Source organism: Furipterus horrens, unplaced genomic scaffold (assembly GCF_987537825.1).
Source record: "Furipterus horrens unplaced genomic scaffold, mFurHor1.1.pri manual_scaffold_4, whole genome shotgun sequence".
Taxonomy (NCBI): domain Eukaryota; kingdom Metazoa; phylum Chordata; class Mammalia; order Chiroptera; family Furipteridae; genus Furipterus; species Furipterus horrens.
The window spans coordinates 51,490,279-51,510,244 of record NW_028327174.1 but is presented as its reverse complement, the minus strand read 5'-3'; the positions used below and the strand labels follow the sequence as shown (position 1 = coordinate 51,510,244).

Genomic DNA, 19,966 nt, shown 5'->3' with positions numbered 1-19,966 from the left:
TTATAATTTATGCCTAATGAAGGTGTGTTCTGAAAACCCTTTGTAGCCCCAGGTATTCTGAGAAAGGCCTTTGTGTAGGGTTGCTGCAGAGATTTGGGCTGTCTTACAAACTCCTGTGAAGGATTAAATGGCTTCTGCATACAGTTTTGAGAGTGTCGCAAATTTGGGGGGCAAATATTTGAAGTCAGGACTGAGCTTCTCCCTCTTCACTGGAGATTTTTTCTTCTTGCTAGTACTTAACAATTCCATATAGCTTGGGACCAGAGAGCTAGAGTTGAGCCATTTTATTGTATATCTGAATCATTAGTTTCCTTGGCCGTGGATGGTTCCCCTATAGGAATTTTATCTGTTTGCCTCTACTGGTTTGTTATGAGAACTCCACAATCTCAACGGAAATGGGAAATATGCCCCACCTAGCTGCATAATTTATACAGTGGGACAAAAGTAGATTTACAGTTGTGAGTACTTGAAACAGACATTATTCATGTATTATTCTTTATTATTGTATTATTTTCATCAGAGAAGGAAAACTCTGACTCCAAAAAACCTCCGCTGCCTTGCGGCATACCTCTTCAGGGGAAAGGCTAAGGGAGTAAACCCCGACAGAAAATCCGGAGCCGGAGTCCCTAAGGCGGTTTGACGTTGTAGTCAACACCGGCAACTCCTGCGGCGCACCTGAAGCCAAGCTGTATTGACTCCGTCTTTCCCTTGGACCCTTCAGCTGCGAAGAGAGGGGGGGTCTGCTGCATGGGCAACAGCAGACCCTCCATATCACCCTGCCCAGGCTCTGTAGCTTCAGCTTCACTGGAGAGGACACTCCAGCGTCATCGCAAGATGTCGATTCAACACGGGAGGAGACAGATACCGTGTCACTCCCGAGTCGGACTGCACAGCCATTCTCGGCGGTGCAGATAGACTCTTAAGAAGCTACACCATCGTCTCTCGAGACGGACGGCTGCCGACGATTTGTATTATTTTCAATATGAACCACTGTAATCCTATTTTTGCCCCACCCTGTATCCAATTTCATATAGCGTAATCCTGCATCATTTTTCTTCTTTTAAAAATTCTCTATTTTTGCTCTGACTGGTGGTTCACTGGGCTGGGCATCATCCTGCAAAGCGTGAGGTTGCAGGTTCAATTCCTGGTCAGGGCACATCCTGTGTTGTGAGCCAGATCCCCAGTTGGAGATATGGGGGCAACTGTAGTTGCCTCTCATTCTCCCTCCCTGCCCCTTTCTCTAAAATAAATAAATAAATAAATTTAAAAATGCTCTATTTTCTTAGTTGTTGGCTAAGGCTTTTCTATTAGAATATTTATTTTGTTTGTGATTAAATTTTTCTTTTATTAAATGAACTCCAAGACTTAAATGAGGAAGAATTTACCACCACTGCAAAATGGAATGAGCTGGGAAATATGACCTATATGAAGTGAGATTAATGCCATTGGTACTTTTTGTTTTCTGTATGATTAATACATTATTTCTTCTTTTTTAGACATTTAATATTTTAGTTTCAGATGTACAGCATAGTGGTTATACATCTATATAATTTATAAAGTGGTTCCTGGATAATTCTAGTACCCACCTGGCACCATACATAGTTATTATAATATTATTTACTATATTCCCTATGCTCTACTTTACAGCCCCATGACTATTTTGAAGCTACCAATCTGTACTTCTTAATTCCTTCACCTTTTCCTTTTTTTAAAATATATTTTATTGATTATACTATTATAGTTGTCCCATTTTTCACCCTTTGCACCCCTTCTCTTGGTTTTCCCATTCTCTTCAGCAATCGCCCCTTTAGTTCATGTCCATGGGTTGTGCATATAAGTTCTTTGGCTTCTCCATTTCCTATACGGTTCTTAAGATTTCCTTGTCTATTTAGTACTTACCAATTATGCTTCTAAATCCCTATACCTTTTCTCCCATTCTCCCTCTTCCCCCTCCCAGTTGATAACCCTCCAAATTATCTCCATATCTATGATTCTGTTCTTGTTCTGATTGTTTGCTTAGTTTTTTTAGATTCAGTTGTTGATAGTTATGATTTGTTGCAATTTTTAATTATTTTTTTAAGGTTTTGTTTTTTAGAGAGAGTAGAAGGGAGGGAGAAAGGAGAGAAACATCGATACGTAAGAGATACATCGATCAGTTGCTTCTCACACACCCCCAACTGGGGACCTTGCCCACAACCCAGACATGTGCCCTGACTGGGAATCTGTGGGCCTTTTGGTTCGCAGGCCAGCACTCAATCCACTGAGCCACACCAGCCAGGGCTGTTGTAATTTTGATGTTTATAGTTTTGATCTTCTTTTTCTTTTCCTTTTTTTTTTTTTTTTTATTGTTGCTCTATTACAGTTGTCCCATTTTGTACCCATTGCATTCCCCCCTGCTCCACCCATTTTTCTAAATGTCCCTTCAATGTTTATGTAATAATGGCTTGGTGATGATGAACTCCTTTAGCTTTATCTGCCCTCTCATTCTAAATGATAGCTTTGCTGGATAGAGTAATCTTGGTTGTAGCTCCTTGCTTATCATCACTTTGAATACTTCTTGCCAGTCCCTTCTTCCCTGCAAAGTTTCTTTTGGGAAATCAGCTGATAGTCTTATGCAAACTTCTTTGTAGGTAACTGCTTTTCTCTTGCTGCCTTTAAGATTCTCTTTTTATCTCTAACCTTTAGCATTTTAATTATGATGTGTCTTGGTGTGGTTTTCTTTGGGTCCAACTTGTTTGGGACTCTGTGTTTCTTGGATTTGTATGTCTATTTCCTTCAAGTTAGGGAAGTTTTCTTTCATTATTCTCTCATAAGTTTTCAATTTCTTGCTCTTCCTCTTCTCCTTCTGGCATCATTATGATTCTGATATTGGTACATTTGGGGATGTCCCAGAGGCTTCTTATACTACCCTCGTTTTTTTTTTAATTCTTGTTTCTTCTTGCTGTTCTGGTTGCCTGCTGCTTTCTTATGTTCCAAATTGTTGATTTGAATCCCAGCTTCCTTCCCTTTGCTGTTGGTTCCCTGTGTATTTTTCTTTATTTCACTCACTGAGCCACACCAGCCAGGGCTCCCTCCTGATTTTTATCCACCACACGTGGATGTGGGACCACCCATCCCACCACGGCCTCTCCGCACCTTTGCATCTGTCTTCATGACTCCGACCCTCCTACCCATCTGATTGAAAGTGACTTCTTTAAGTCCTTGGCTATCAGACTTCCATACAGCTTGGTTTTCCGATGGCTCTGGTTTTTATTTGTTTTGAGATATAGTTGTAATTCTCTCTGGTTGCGCAAAGAGGTGAAGCATGTCTACCTACGCCTCCATCTTTTGTTTTCTTCTTTCAGTGAGCTTGTATTTTACCTTTGACTTTAAACTTGTCTGTTTCCACTTCCTCCTCCTCCTTTTTTCAACTTTCCTATTCACTTCCAGATCTCTCCTGTGTTGTTCCTTATGAACATAGGCCTAGTCAACAAGTTACCTTTGAAATTGAAACTAAGCCTAACATTTGCCATCTCCAGTTCAGAGATTTAAAGATTATATAGGATTTCAAATTTTCAATTGGATTAATATCCATTATAAGGGAACTTGCTATTTAAAAAACTTTAGTGTATTATTTATGGTATTATACTATTTTATAGTGTATGGGGTCTTTTGGGACATGAGTAATAACCCATTTATCTGTTTTCATATATTTACAGAAGAGAGGTGCACAGTCCCTATTTTATATTAAAAAAAAAAAAAAAATCCTCGCCCAAGCTTTGTGCAGTGGCAGTATCATACCCATTGAGTTTATCTGAGGTGCAATTGTTGCTAATTGAAAAATCCTCACCTAAGGATATTGATTTTAAAGATTTTATTTATTTATTTTTAGAAAGAGAAAAGGGAGAGAGAAAGAGAGGGAAAGAAACATTGATTGATTGCCTTTCACTGGGGACAGGCGCACAACCCAGGCATGTGCCCTGACTGGGAATGGAACTGGCAACCTTTCTCTTTGCAGGACTACGCTCAACTAACTGAGCCACACCAGTCAGGGCTGTTTATTGATTTTGGAGACAGAGGAAGGGAGAGAGAGAAAGAAGATTGGTTGCCTCCCATATGCACCCTAACATGGGATCTAACATGCAACCTAGGTATGTGCCCTGACTGGAGATTGAACCTGCAACCTGTCAGTTTACGAAACAACTCTCCAACCAGCTGAGCCACACTGGCCAACGCAGTTCATGTGGTATTTTGATCTAAAGCTTATTGCCAGATTGAATTCTGCTATCTTAAAGAATAAGCTAACTTTGCTTTGGCTGTCATCTAGTTTGGGGTCATTAACCAAAAACGCTTGGGCATTGAGGCTGATGGTACCCAAAAAAATATCCATGACTGTTCAAACTCTGAATGTGTAGGCATATGAGACCTTTTTTAACCTACCAACATGACTTTTAGGCTGTTTTTTGTTATTCACCCCACTGATTCACAGTGGTCTGGGACCTTCTCTTCCTTTTTGTGTTCTCTGTGTCCAGGAAAAAGAATCATGAACATTTATATAGCACTGAATGTGTTATAAGCATTATATACTTTATTAACTATTTAATCTTCACAAAACCCTATAAGATATATACTGTTGTATCCATTTTCCAGGTGAATAAGCTATGGCACAGGGAAGTTAACACATACCTTGTTAAAGGAGTGAGTGGAGGAGTTGGGGTTTATGTTCAGGCCATCTAGCTCCAGGATCGCATGTTATATCACAACTAAATTTTGGCAGATAGGGAAATGACTGCTTTTTAGTGATCTGCTGCTGTTCCACTTCGCAGTATTGTTTCCTAGCCTCTTGGAGGCTCTAATGTCATTTAGGGAGAGAGGAATGGAATTCATGGCATTTTTCCCAAGCCACCCAGCCTCTAGATCTGGCTCCATAGTTCTCGGTTGCAGTGAAAAGTTAGGCTTTGGAACCAGCCTAACCTGAGTTTAAATCCTGCCACCTGTCAATCCAATAAATATACAGTAAGTATCTACTGAGCTCCTAAAAGTCAAATACCAGGCTTTGTACTGGGTGCTGACCATACAGTAAACAAAACAATTCCTTGCTCTCATGGAATTTAGTCAAGTGAGAATGACTGAAAAACATAAATATATGTTAAGTGGTAAATGTTATGGAATATAAGGCAAGAGGATAGAGACTAAGGGGAAGCACCGTTTTACTTATTTAGTTACTTATAATCCTCAATGATATGTTTATTGGTTTTTAGAGAGAGGGGAAGAGGGGGAGAGAGAGAGAGGGAGAGACATCGATGTGAAAAAAACATAAGTTGGTTGCCTCCCCTAAGTGCCCCGACCCCAGATTAAAGTCACAAGGTAGGTGTGCCCTGACAGGGAATCAAACTCACAACCTTTTGGTGTACAGGACCGTGCTCTAACCAGCTGAGCCACTTGGCCAGGGCAGGAAGAGCACTATTTTAGAAATATGGTTAGAGAAGGTCTTTGACAAGGGGATATTAGAGCAGATATTAAGTGAGGGAGTATGCGGCTAGCTGCCGAAATAGTGTTCCAGGCAAAGGGTCTTACATGAGAATATGATTGTCCTGTTGAAGGAACTGCAAGGAAGATGGGCCAGTGTTACAGCAGAGGAGGGGTGAGAAGTAGAATGAAACAAAATGACATAGGATTAGGGGTGGTGGAGAGAGAGGAAGCACCTATCTCTTGTAGGGCCTTAATAGGTCAAGGAAGAGACACGGACTATTCTGAAGGAGATAGGAAACTAAGGCAGGGTGTCCTTGACAAATGACATAACTTCTGAGTCTTCGTTTTTACCATCTTAAAAATGGGTTACAAAGTTGTGAAGATAAGTGATCTTTAAAAATAATTTTGAAAGAAAATACTTCAATCCGTCAATACATATTGAGATAACTCAGTACACTGCCTGTATTTTCGTCTCTACCTTGAGCAGGTTGCAGCACATCATGCCGCTTAATACTAAAATGTCACATGAGCAAGCTAAGGGGGATTATGTTCTTTCGTAGGCATAGGAGTGTGATCCTGTCGTAAGGAAAAGCGTAGTTTCAGAGGAGAATTTGTTCAGTCATCGAAGATCTGTAGCTGAGTGTCGTCTCCCCTCTTCAAAAGGCTGCAGCGGCGCCTAACCCGCTTTCCCAGGGTCCGCCGCAAGAGAGACACCGCCTCCTGATCCTGTTTGCTTGACGAGTTTCGGCTTTGCGCCGGTCGCCGCCTCCAACTCCCAGTATGCCACTGGGCGTGGGGCCTGGAAGTAGACTCCATTTCCCAGCCTGCCCCCGGCCTTGGTCAGGACGTGCCGGCGCCTATAAGAGCCAGACCGCTGCGGCCAGAGCCTATTGTTAGCCGGAGCCGGGGCGGTTCTGGATGGCTGCTGCCGGGGGCGCCTGAGTTGCCGGAGCCGTCCGCCCTCTGCCGCCTGCCGGCCGACCTGCCCACCCGCCCTCCCTCCCTGTCCTGCAGACCTGGGAACTCCCCGACCGTCGCCGCAGTCCCGGGACTCGCGCTCTCCTCCCTTCTTACCAGCGGGCTAGGGCAGCGGCGGCAGCAGCAGCGGGGGCGGTAGAGCCCATCACGGGAGGAGGCAGCTGCGGCGGGGCCGGTAATGGGCCTGGGGGTGCTGGGCGGAGGGTGCCGCCTTGTCCTTTTTCGGGATCAGCCCTCGGGAAGCGGTGGAGGAGTGGTCACCCCAGAGCTGCGCGAGGATGGAGGGGTCAAATGCGGGCAGCTCCGACGGACGGGAGCGGTCGGGGGCGGGGAACTAAGACACCGCCGGGAAGGGGAAGAGTAGGGAGAGGCATGGGAGCGAGCGGCACTGCACGGAGATCGCGGGCCGGACTGCGGAGGCAGCTCGAGGGAGAGGGATGGACGGCTTGGAAGCCGGCATGATTGCGGATGAAGGTTGAGTTGGGAATGGAGTGGAGACGATGTAGGATGGAGGGAAGTGCAGGAAGGGGAGGGGGAATAGAGGAAAACGTGGGAGGAGTGGTTGGGAATTTGTGAGTAGCAGGCAGGAAGGGATGGGAAGACTGGGTAGGGGCTGCAGAAGATAAGAATGAGCGGGAAGGTTAACGGGAATCAAAGAAAAGGGCCGGGAGCTGAAGGATTCAGCACGGGTAAGGGGAACTGCCGGCTTGACATGTCCTTTCAGCCCAGGTTCCTGATGTGTCTCCCATTTTTCTGGCGTTGTGTGGGAAAACGAAAGCATCACTTGCCCTGGTTGCTAGCTTGATCTTTTTCACAGGCCCAAACACGCAGCTGACTGCCATTCATCCCTTTTAGTGCCACGGTCTTGATTCATCATTTTAAGGGGGTTTAGAGTGGCATTGTGACACACAAACCCTTCTTCAATATGAAATGTTAGAAGTTATCCCCAAGAGACACAGTGTCCCCTTGTCCTACAGTTTTTAGTTCAAGGTAAACCCATAATTCAGAATTTCCTTTTCTGTCCTGACTTTCCATCTTACATATCTGCAAAGCCAGGAGGATGTTGGTGTGTGCCAGAGTTATAAATGACTGGCTATCCTTGAGAGTTAATGGTCCCTACAACATCATTTTCCAGTTCTTCCACAAAAATCTTGTGTCCTCCTTATGATGGCACTTTAGACATGGAAAGGCAAATTCTCATCTGTGTCAGTGAACTGGTAAACACCAGGGAATGAGTGCTGGAGGGGGGCTTCCTAGAAATACTTAGTTTAAAGGATGTTTTCACTTGAGTGCTTTAAAAGTTCATGATCCTGGTAATCACAAGGACACATAGATCCACGAAATTCATAGTATTTAAGAATTAACCACGCTCTGGCTGGTGTGGCTCAGCAGACTGAGCGCTGGCCTGCGATCAGAAAGGTCGCCAGTTTGATTCCTAGTCAGGACACAAGCCTGGGTTGTAGGCGAGGTCCCCAGTTAGGGGTACGCGAGAGGCAACCTATCGATGTTTCTCTCTCAAATCTGTTTCTGCCCCTTCCCCTCTCTCTAAAAGTAAATAAAATCTTTTTTAAAAAATTAACCAGAACATATTGTAAAAGGAGAAATAGGACAGTTCATCGTATTCGAGTTGATCATAACACTTAGCAAGTCGTCCCCTAACCTAGCTACAAATGGTGGGCCTAATGATCTTTAAATAGAGATTTTGGTCCCTTGACTCATAGCAGAAGGTTAGGTTCCAGTTGAGCAGAGAGGCTTTCTTTTGTGAGATGTACCTTGTCTTATTTTGTATTCATTTAAGAGAGAGGCTTTTATTACCTAAACTTTGCAAATATGTTTTGCATCCATAAAATTTGGCAGAGACTCATATTCTGGTTTTGGGGGGTTGTTAAAGGAATCCTCATAGGCCTGAAAAGCCTTCGATCTAGTACTAAAGTGCACATATGCTGTAGATCTATTTTGTTTGGTGTTAGCCTGATATCTTCTACATACTGTGAATACCTTTGGGAAATGTTCATTTGAGAAAAGACCAGAAAGCATGTAGTCAGAAAGTGTCAGTTGACCTTTCATTTCACTGGCATTTAAAAGCTTTTATAGAGGTTTGCATTGTTTTCTCAAAAGCATTTGTTGTGTGAGTTGCTTGTTTTGACAGTTCATTGTCAGTTATGACCTGTATTGCCAGTCTCACCTCAATTATTTCTGTATGGGTTTAAGTGCTGGGAGTATAACTTATAAGTGTTTCTCTTGAATACACTCATTGATCTTCTGCCAGTTGAGAGGTGGGAATGACTGGTTTCTAATTGTGGTTTGAAAGGAGGTAGATTCGTTAAAGTGGAAAATGTGGAATCTGTTCTAGTTGTTGCTATTGCAAAGCAAGATCTCCACAGGCCACTGTGGAAGTGGATGGGAGGTTTGTTCTTGGTACCTAGTGAACATTTTTATCTAACAAGTCAAGTTAACACCAGGGAGTTGGACGAGGAGAGCTGGAATGAAATTTAAACTTATTTTGGTTATCAGGACAGAATTGGTGGATTTTTTTTTTTTTTTTTTTTTTTTTTTTAAATAATGGAATTAATGTTGCCCTGGCTGGTGTGGCTCCGTGAATTGAGCACCAGCCTGCGAACTGAAAGGTTGCCAGTTCGGTTCCCAGTCAGGGCACATACCTGGGTTGTGAGCCAGGTCCCCAGTTGGGAGCATGTGAGAGGCAACCACACATTGATGTTTCTTTTCCTCTCTTTCTCCCTCCCTCCCCCTCTCTCTAAAAATAAATAATAAAATGTTTTTAAAAAATAATGGACTTAATGTCAGAGAATGTGATGCTAACAGATCCTGAGTAGAGTGAAGAGAGCTAAGTCATTGTGTGCATTATTTACACATGGCTATCCATAGCTTATTCTCAGGCAGTTTAAGGAAAAGATTTTTCTCCTAGGTTTCACATATTTTTTACTTTTTCTTCCTTACTTACCATCTGTCATTGCCCAGAAACCACTATTCCAGAAGTGGAAATGGGGAAGACATAGATAAAAAGGCGAAGGTGAATGGAACAAGCAGCCAGCAATCCTCGCTGCACCAGAGTGCACAAAAATTGACCTGACAGAAATGATACCCCTGAGGGCAACTGGGTGAAGACAGTGGAGAATTTTTATAATAAAGATGATTTTGAACCAAATCCAATGTCATGCAGGGCTTAAAGAAAAATATTCAAAGGTAATCCACACCAGCAGAAGCGGAGAGACCCAGGAAAGAACCAGAAGTGCATATTTGCTTCCAATCAAAAATCCCTGAGTAATTCCAGGCTGAAGAAAAGGCTGCTTTCCTAGTAGCAACACCAGTTGGATCTCAGTTAAAACTGAAGCTGGACTTACACCCTTTCTAAGAAACCAGAATTTGGAGCGAATTTGAGTTTTCATGTGGTTGATAAGGTTTTTAAATTGGGAGGAAAAGTTAACTTCAGTGGTCAACATTATTCTCTCTTTTTAAAGAATCCCACCCATATAAGTACTCAATTGTGAAGGTTCCTCCCCCCACCTCCCATAATAGAATGGAATGAGAAATTTGTTAGTTAATAGCTATCTTTAAACATAGCAGTATTCTTAACCCATAAAAAGACCGTGGCTCCATTCTTACCATGTCCTAGAAATGTGACCTCTGATGGCAAGATCAGTAACCTGAAAAACAGAATTGAAAACTAATATAAAAATGTATGTCAACTGTAGTTGAAAAAAAGTTTTTTTAGTCATTTAAAAAATTGATACTTTGAGCTCATTTTTCAATTTAATTACAGTTCTTATCAAGTACTTGATTGCTTTTCCCCCCTCCTTGGTCACATTTATTTCAGGAATGTGCTTGTCTGAGACCCAAATGGCTGGGGTTTCTTAGACCCATCTTGTGACTTAAAAAGGCAGAATTTTGATGAAATCTGGATAAATTCAGAAGTATCATTTCTAAACTACTTATTAGATCTGGTTGACTTTGTAGAGCTTATCCAAGAGCAGGCAGGTTGTTTCCAAAAGACATAGTCCAGAAAAACAGCTCTGTAGCAGGCATCTCTTGACACCACAGTATATTCTGAGTAGCTGCTGCTCTGCAGTAATGCAGCCCTGTCTTTCAGGGCAGTGTTGTTATTCCTGCTGCATAATTAGCAACTAGTGAGATCATAGTCTGGGGAGATTCTGGCACTACTGAGGCAAAGCAGGGAGGCTTCATAGCATCACATGTGGCTCTGACTCTGACAGCATTTCTGTCGGAGCAGATTCCTATCCTTAGGAACTGAAGTCCAAAGACAGAGGAGAGATTTGTATCCCAGACTCCTTGGTTGTGTGGTAGCTTGTTGAAGACACTGCCTGCCATGTTGATGTAACCAGAGTAACGTGTCACTTCTTTCGCTATTTGTTTCTCCCTTGCTGGTTTCTTCGCAGAGGGCAAAGGTGGTAAAGCTAAGTTTTCCTTGCACGGAGGAAGATCATAGAGCAGCAGAGCCCTGTTTTATGGAGCAGTATGAGATTGGGAAAGATTCTGGGTTTTGAAGCCAGTGCAGATTCTAATCTTCAGTCCATTCTTTAGAACCAAATTTGACCTTTTTAGGAGCCTGGAGAGACACTTTATACTTGTGAAGATCTGGGTAAAGTGTTTCCCTGGCTGCCGATGTACTTTGAAATTGAGAGCCTAGAGCAGTATTTCCCAAAGTGTGTTCCAGGGATCATTTGCCCCCTAAAATACTCTGGAAAACAAAGGGTTCCATAATCAGGTGTGTGAAACACTGTGTTCTGTTTTCTCCCACCCTTCCCCATGCTCATTAGCATATTAAAAGCCTCTAAGAGGTCCTCCCATAAGCAGTTTTCTAAACTGTTTTGACATAGCAGTCCTATTTCCATGTAAAAGCTATTAATATCCATTGAATAAGTTATTTCATATGTACACTTTGGGAAATGCCAGGCTATATCTTCAGTAGGAAAAATAATTGGATGTAGTCCAGGTTTGGACACAGCCTAATTCTGCTTTTGATCCCCAGTCCCTCCTACTGGCCCCTTGGAGAGCTCTCCTGTGCGATCAGAAGAGCAGCTCCTGTTATGCCCCAGCTAATGAAGCCTAGAGCCCAGCTGGTTTGGAACCAGAGGCCTTCGCTCCACTGGGAAAGGTGCTGCGGTTGCTCACCTCATTATTCCGAGAGTGACAGACTGGAGGGGCTGAGGGGCAACAAAAGTAGGAGAATGTTGGCCGGAATCAGTAGAGAAATGACCTAATCTGTAGAGCTCAGACATCAGCGCTAGCTCAGGTGCTTTCTGTGTTCAGTTGGAGAGCTTTATTTATAGACTTGGGAGGGGTCCGTCTTAGGATAGGAACGCTGATTCCTCTTTTCCCCTGGGCAGAATCCTAATGTGCCTGGCTAGCTGGCGTTGAGCAGGGGCTTTGGGGCCAACGTGGTGGGCTCCCCAAGGAAACCCCTTTGAAACCAATGGATGCATTCACGGGCTCGAGTCTCAAGAGGAAGTTTGATGATGTGGATGTGGGCTCATCAGTGTCCAACTCAGATGATGAGATCTCCAGCAGTGACAGTGCTGACAGCTGCGACAGCCTCAATCCTCCTACAACTGCCAGCTTCACACGTGAGTGAGCTGCTCCCTCCCTGCATGCTCCCCTGCCCCCAAGCATCAGAGCCCATGACAGCTCTTGAGACAGCTTCTTCAGCCAACTTGGGGATTTTCCCTTAATCATAATCTTTCCCATCAGCTCAGCCTTGCTCTTTGGAGGACCCCATTGCTCTAATATTGTAGACCTGAGTCTGATTTATTCTAGCTGATTTTACTTGTGCTTGGTTTGTGGGCCCCCAGAATGGACTGGATTAAGTTGAAGGAGTCCAGGATTCTACCCTACCCCACCAGAGTCCCATAGCATTCCAGGAAACTAGCTCTAGGACATACATCCTTACTGCCTGCACAGCTGGGGCAACTCCAGATTCCTTAATTCTTCTGGCTTGGTTTCTTGGAAAGAACTTCTGGTACTATAGATCAGGGGTTGCCTGTGGGTCAAATCTGGCTCAGTGCCTACTTTTGTAAATAAAGTTTTATTGGAACACAGCCACATCCATGGTCTATGATTGCTTTCCTGCTCCAGTGGCAGAGTTGAGTTGTTGCAACGGAGCTCTGATGACCCGCAGAACCTAAAACACATACTACCTGGTCCTTGACAGAAGTTTGCTATCTCATTATACAACACTGTTTAATAGAATTTTCGGTTAGGAAAGAAATGTTCTATATCTGCACTGTCCACCATGGTAGCCATTAGTCATATGTAGCTGTTGAGCACTTGAGATGAGAATTAGTGGAACTGAGGAGCTGAGTTGTGGATGTTATTTCCATTTGATTAACTTTCATTTAAATTGACACATGTAGCTAGTAGGTGCTGTATTGGACAAAGCTATATAGGTTATTTTATCCTGAGAAGATTACCTAGAGATCCTCTTCCCAGCTGATGTCTAAAAATAGATTTTGTGGTCTGTTTGGGTGAAGTCAGTCTGCAGGCAGTGCTGTAGACCAGCTGGTGCTCAAGGTCCCTTCCAACTATGCATTTATGATTTGAAAACCAAAAATGTCTCTGGGTACAGGGAGCACCCTTGGAGAAAAGTTGAAAGCCTACATGGATGAGGAAGAATGAGGTCCCCAAACAGGTCATCTCTGGCTTAATAAAAATGCTCTGTGCTCCTTCGCAGCCACCTCCATCCTGAAGCGGCAGAAGCAGCTGCGGAGGAAGAATGTACGCTTCGACCAGGTGACTGTGTACTACTTTGCCCGGCGCCAGGGTTTCACCAGCGTGCCCAGCCAGGGTGGTAGCTCTCTGGGCATGGCCCAGCGTCATAACTCCGTACGCAGCTACACGCTCTGTGAGTTTGCTCAAGAGCAAGAGGTGAACCATCGGGAGATTCTTCGTGAGCACCTGAAGGAGGAGAAACTCCATGCCAAGAAGATGAAGGTGCCTAGGGGGTCTGGGGTCTGGTACTTCCCTTGTGCCAAAATAAAGTGGGAAACCATCTAGGTCTATTAACTTTTTTTTTTTTTTGACTGTTGCCCTTGGTGTGTAGATTCCAGATATTTCTAGGGAAAAGGCTCAGGTCTGGAATCACATCTCAGTCTGAGACACCCTTCTTTTTGTGTCTAGTGGGGAGTCTACCAAAGATAGCAAAATGACTTCTCTAGAATTCTCTACCCTTCCCCCCTCAACAATTCTTTTGAAAGCTTTAAAATATGAGTACTTGAAGACATTCAAGTTTGCCACCCCTAGAACCTGAGGAAGCACAATATTTCAGTTTCTGGTCAGCTGATTATCTGTTGCCCTCATGCACAGAACAGGTTTGAATCTTTTTCATTGTCTGAAAGGATCCCCTGTTTCTATAACTCCCATCCCTGCTAGGTGGCATTCTTTTACGTATAAACAACAGCATTAGCAGTGGTTATTTTGATTGTATGTTCTGCGCCTGTCGCTGATGCTGCACTAGCTCTTCAAGTGCAGGAGGAGAGCGGGCCTGGAAGAGGCCCATCTCAGATGGCTCGTTATAGCTACCTATTTGTTCCCTTCGCACTGCATGGCATGCTACAGCCACAGTTTTCACCAGTCTGCAAAAATTTCCCCGGGACTTTCTAGTTCCAAATTTGGAGAACACTGCTTTAGGCCTGGCCAATTTTCTTGTGGGCCCATATTAAAACAGGTGGCTGCGTTACTTCCAGGGTTGTGGTTGAATCCTCATCAGACACCACAGCGGTGTAGGGTTAGAGCTGGTGGCAGAGGATGCAGGTTAACTAGATCTCATTCCTTGCTCCCTTTGAGAGCTCTATGTCTGCTTCCCTCAGTCTGTTCCTAAAGCCTTACACCTGTTTTTCTAATTAGAAAGATATTCAGGCTTTTCTTTCTTCTATCTGAGGAATTCTATCACAGACCCTATCCCCTGCTTGTTGCTATAGCAACAGCTGGGCAAATAAACACTGTTATCATTTGCAATGTAGGCTTTCTTCCCTTTCCCCAAGAAGAATCCCTCTTCTAAATTTGGTAGAGAAATGACCTGTCAAAACAGGATATCATCGTGTTCTGTGGCCTCCCTTGTAGGAGGTCTAGGGACAAACTTGAGGCTTACAGTATAGGATTCCTGCTTACTAGCAGACTTAGTGGGCAGCAGCAGTGATGGCCTCTAATACATCTTTCTGTGTTGAGGGAAAATCCTTACTTTGCTCTCCCGAAGTCCAGTTCACTCTTTTCTTAGAAATTTTCCTATCTTTAGCCTTCTTTGAGGGGGCAGTTGCTCTCTAAAATATATATTCTGGTCCTGGCCAGGTAGCTCAGTTGGCTAGAGCATCGTCCCAGTATGGCAACGTTGTGGGTTTAATCCCCAGTCAGGGCACAGCCAAGAAAGAACCAAGGAATGCATAAATGTGTGGAACAACAAATTGATGTTTCTCTCTCTAAAATCACTAAAAACCTTTAAAAATTAAAAAAATATATTCTGCATCTTCCATATGCCACTTAATACTTATTTTCCTTTTGGGCTACTACAAAAAAAAAAAAGGGAAAGAAAAAGAATGGAAGAAAGAAAGAAAAAAGTTGATGGTACTTTGCAGCTTTAGTTGCCAATTTTTCTAATATTTTTATTACTTTTGTTTTTGCCTTTTATCCATATGGAATGCGTTATTATGAATAGGATAAATTGGGGATCTGACCTTATATTTTTTCAAAAGAATATTCAGTTGTCCCAATACTACTGAATTACTTATTAGAGGACTGTCAAGTGATAGGAAAGTCACCTCTATCATGACATATTAAATTCTTATATCTATATGGGTTTCTTTCTATTGCATCTCTAATCACTTTTCTCTGAGAGGACAGCAGGAGCGGGGGTGATTAGGAGGAAGCCAACTCTGGTGAAATAGGAGCTATCCTAAGGTCTGCAGCAAGACCCCTGTAGTTGGTATAGAAATAATAGACCAAAGAGTCCTCAGAAGTACTGCTTTCTCTCCTAATTTTTCTGCCACCTCCCCTCAAACAAGCAAACGAACAAAACAGGTGTATAGCCTATTACCCAGCTCTCTTGCGTCACATCTCCCCTAGGAGTTGTTCCTTTACCAGCTCTACCCTGTGGCTATCTGATGAAATAAGCCAAACCCTCCAGTAACTTGGCTGTCATCCTGCTCGAAGCTTCCAGAGCCCTGCGGATTGTAAGGCCTCATTTTTATTTGCATTCTCTAGTGAGTTTTCAAAAATCATTCAGCTATGGATTGTCTTCAACTTGTCCTTCCACTAAGGTTCCCTTTCCCTGGCTGTCTTTCCTTCTTAGCCCAGGGAACCCAGTGCCTAGGACACTCAGTATTACATATGCCACCCTACCTCACATACAGCTTTTCTTAGAAATCAAGTAAAAACAGATTAGAAAGGAGAAAGAATACACATATATTTCTTCTAAGCCATGGGTTGGAAGCAAGGGCTTGATATCCATTAATAGTTTGCTCATATTTTTCTCCTCCCAATAAAATGAAGCTCTTCTGTGTATGAATAGGTTATTGTTCACACTGTGGGGATTCAGGTTCATTCACAAAAGATATGGTAACCTTGTACTACACTTTACACTTCTTTCTGAAATGTGGTTTTGAGTCCTTTGGGGTGCAAGTTGAAGGGTGTTTTACAAGATTTTCCATACACCTAAGGAATAGCCAGTCATTGATATGCTTTCTCCTCCCCATGTTAGAAGGCAGTTAGCCAAGGTGAAGGATCACAAGTCTGGCAGTCGAGGGTGTATTTGTGGGAATAGATTATCTTCTAGGAGGAAGATGAGATGGATTTTGAGAAACTATGATCTGGGAAGGTGGTGTTAGAGTTGCATAAGACTTCCTGTTTGTTCTTCTTGCTCTAGAGTTATCCTCTTGACCTATACTTTCCAATACAGTAGTCAAATGTAGCTATTTATACTGAATTAAAATTAAATTTAAAGTTCAGTTTCTCAGTTGCACTAGCTATATTTACAGTGCTCAGAAGCCACACGCACTAGTGGCCGCTGTATTAGCATGGATGTTTCCATACTGCAGAGTTCAGCTGGATCTTGCTATTGTGAACCATGCTACCTTGTGAGGAGGCTCGTGCTGATAGCACCCTAGAGGCTAACCTTTCCTTCCTGTGTCTTGGCAGCTGACCAAGAACGGGACAGTGGAGTCTGTCGAGGCTGATGGCCTGACACTGGATGATGTTTCTGATGAAGATATTGATGTGGAAAATGTGGAGGTGGATGATTACTTCTTTCTGCAGCCTCTGCCCACCAAACGGCGACGGGCCTTGTTGAGGGCTTCTGGAGTCCACCGCATTGATGCTGAAGAGAAGCAAGAACTTCGAGCCATCCGCCTGTCACGGGAAGAGTGTGGTTGTGACTGTCGACTCTATTGTGACCCAGAAGCATGTGCTTGTAGCCAAGCTGGGATTAAATGCCAGGTCAGTCCAAGTTGGCCTGAGATGGTCTATCTGCCTAGAGCCATGGATGTGGTGTGGGTGCTAATGAACCTGGGAGGCTGCCTGTCAGAGGGTGGATTTCCCATGACTGAACACTCCCCACTTCAACAGCCCTCCTCCACCAACCAAGAAAACCAGCATGACAGGACTCAGGCTGTGGTGATACCTGTTATCTCCCCTGTGTTTTATACAGTGTCTCAGGGGTGACAAGAAGCAGCTGTCAGCATATGGAGGCATAGGGGTTAGGAAGTTTTACACTGAATAGCTTTGCCTAAATAATGACTGGTTTGTTGAGATGAAAAGAAACAGAGAAGTGAGGTGGGCCTTTAGATTTTATCTTGCAAACACTTATTCATAGTTCCGCTACTCCAGTTTTATAAAAATCAAAATAGTTCTTGGATCCTGTCATTCAGGATCACACTTGGCCTGGCAGAGCTTAAATTCATAGTGTCCTGAAAGAGAGAAAGCATTCTCAGCTGGCCTTCTTGACGGACAATTTGGAAGATGCATTTCAATTGAAAACAGCAGTACCATCCCAAAGAACGAAATGTATCTGGAACTTGTATACTGATATGATTGCTGAGTCCTTATAGTTGAACTTCTCCTGACCAACCTTTTCTTGGTTTTGGGTAGGTATGAAATAGCTGCAGTGGACCTAGACAAATATTGCTTTTCAGATTGAAGTCCCATAATGAATCAGTCTGTTATCCACTGACCTGAGGACAGTCCTCATAATTAGACTGTCCCTAAGAACTGAAATGGAGAGTTCTTTAGCATCATAGGAAGGCATTGTATATTTGAACATACCAGCTTACTCGTGTTTTTAATTTTCTTTTTGCTAGTTTTTTTTTTTTTTCCTTTTGGGGACCCAAAAAGGAGAAAAGGAAGTAGAAAGCATCTCCTTTCCAGATATCCCTGGTCTGAAAGTTAGTTTTCTTGGTAACTGCTTCAGAACCAAACTGGTCAACCATCAGGGAAAATGAAACAGGTTTCATTTCCCCAGAATGTATTTCTTTGGACTAGCTAGGAATTCTGCTTCCTTTCTCATGCCTGTCATCACAGAAGACAGGAGGATAAGGCCCAGCCTTTGGTTTTCTCAGTAAACCAGGTAAGTTCTGAAAAAGTCTCTTGAGGCACGTTAATTTCTTCTGCTCTGAGCACTGTTGGGATTGAGAGAGGTATCTCTGGACTTTTGAACTCGGAAAGGCCCTTTGATAGGACTTTTCTCTACTTTTTGTTTAGAAGAGGAAACAAAGCCCTAGAGAGAGAAATGAAGCTACACTGGAATTAAAAAGCAAGTGGTTTGATAACTACCATCTAGTGCTCTCTTAGCTTATGCTGCATGTTGTTTTAAATTGGTTGTATCTTGTAAAAAGACCACAAATCCCAGCTGCTTGTTTTCGCCAGCTAATGTCTCCTGTTGCCATGATTAAATCTGTTGGTCTCTTTTTGGCTCAACCTCCTTGTCCCCTCCTCAGGTGGACCGCATGTCCTTTCCATGTGGCTGCTCCCGGGATGGCTGTGGGAACATGGCTGGGCGCATTGAATTTAACCCAATCCGGGTCCGGACTCATTACCTCCACACCATCATGAAGCTGGAGCTGGAGAGCAAGCGGCAGGTGAGCCGCCCACCTGCCCCAGATGAGGAGCCCTCCCCCACTGCCAGCTGCAGCCTGACAGGAGCACAGGGATCTGAGACGCAGGACTTCCAGGAGTTCATTGCTGAGAACGAGACGGCAGTGATGCACCTGCAGAGTGCGGAGGAGCTGGAGCGGCTCAAGGCAGAGGAAGACTCCAGCGGCTCTAGTGCCAGCCTGGACTCGAGCATAGAGAGCCTGGGTGTGTGTATCCTGGAGGAGCCCCTGGCTGTGCCTGAGGAGCTGTGCCCAGGCCTGACAGCCCCCATTCTCATCCAGGCTCAGCTGACCCCAGGCTCCTCTGTCCTGTGTTTTGCTGAGAACTCGGACCACCCAACTGCTTCAGCAGTGACCAACCCCTCCTATTTGAACAGTGGACCCCTGGTCTATTACCAGGTGGAGCAGAGGCCAGTCCTAGGGGTGAAAGGAGAGCCTAGTACAGGAGAAGTCCCACCTTCTTTCCCCAAGGAGAAGGACCTCAGTGTCTTCTCTCTCCCTGTTACCTCACTGGTGGCTTGTAGCTCCACAGACCCAGCTTCCCTCTGTAAACCAGATGGAGGGAAAACATCCACTTTGGAAGCTCTAGTTCCGGAAGAGTATAACCCTGAGGAGCCAGAGAACAAAGACTTCCGCCCCTCGTGGTCCCCCTCAAACCTTCCCTTCGGCACGGACAGTGAAGAGGGCTGTGTGGTGGACAAGCCCTCACAGCAGCGTGAGGACCGGCCCCCTGATGATCCTTCTCTGGAACTCCCTCTGGCCGTGTGACACGTGGATGGAGACTGCCACTCTCTATTTATTCCCTTATCTAACACCGTTCAGAACAAAACTGTAGAAGCAGCTGCTGCTCCCAGGTTATTTTATTGGGGTCTTTGGGGAATGGGTGGGAAAGGATTGTTTGTACAAGTATTTTTAAAAGGGTTAACAGAACCAAGGAGACCAGTCCCAGCTTGATCTGGGTATAGTCTTGGGGCAGAGGAGGCCACATAATGCCCAATACTGAGCTTTCTGGGCCATTGGAACAAAGAACTAGGATCTCAGAGGAGAAACTAGGTAATTCACGCAGCTATTCTTTATGTAGGGATCAGAAGACATAATTTGAACAGCAGAGCAAAGCCCCTTCTCTCCTGAGCTCCAGGAGTACAAGCTCATTTTCCTCGGTCGTTACTCTGATACCCCATTTCGGTGTATCATAATACAGCTGGAAATGTCACCGGGAGAAGAGGGGGTAGAAGGGTCTCTGCTTCTGTATAAAACCTCCAGGATTTATAAAAATTTCATCTGATCCCCCATTTGGTAAATAAGTTAATATTTGACATGTTTGGTGTTCTCTGACCTGTTCCCCACAGTGGGGATTCCTGGTTTGTAACTTGAATTGTTTTTCTCATGTTCTTAGGTACTAGAATTTAATTTGTCTGTCTCCCCTC

The 19,966-nt window shown here is 44.0% G+C and overlaps 1 protein-coding gene and 1 pseudogene across 1 annotated transcript; both read left to right on the top strand.

Annotated features, from left to right (window-relative positions):
• The first annotated feature begins 3,754 nt into the window (after positions 1-3,754).
• On the top strand, positions 3,755-3,883 carry LOC150011759 (U4 spliceosomal RNA; annotated as a pseudogene).
• A 2,575-nt stretch (positions 3,884-6,458) lies between these two features.
• On the top strand, positions 6,459-19,324 carry CSRNP2 (cysteine and serine rich nuclear protein 2). The gene is made up of 5 exons (XM_090273163.1): positions 6,459-6,604; positions 11,796-12,032; positions 13,136-13,395; positions 16,591-16,887; positions 18,384-19,324. Exons 2-5 carry the CDS (start codon positions 11,882-11,884, stop codon positions 19,305-19,307), a joined length of 1,632 nt encoding a protein of 543 aa, XP_090129289.1. The 5' UTR covers positions 6,459-6,604; positions 11,796-11,881; the 3' UTR covers positions 19,308-19,324.
• Positions 19,325-19,966: the final 642 nt, after the last annotated feature.

Coding starts and splice junctions, on each gene's coding strand:
- CSRNP2 (XM_090273163.1), top strand. CDS start 11,882: ATGGATGCATTCACGGGCTCGAGTCTCAAGAGGAAGTTTGATGATGTG. Junction 13,396..16,590: donor TCCATGCCAAGAAGATGAAG/GTGCCTAGGGGG, acceptor GTGTCTTGGCAG/CTGACCAAGAACGGGACAGT. Junction 16,888..18,383: donor AAGCTGGGATTAAATGCCAG/GTCAGTCCAAGT, acceptor TCCCCTCCTCAG/GTGGACCGCATGTCCTTTCC.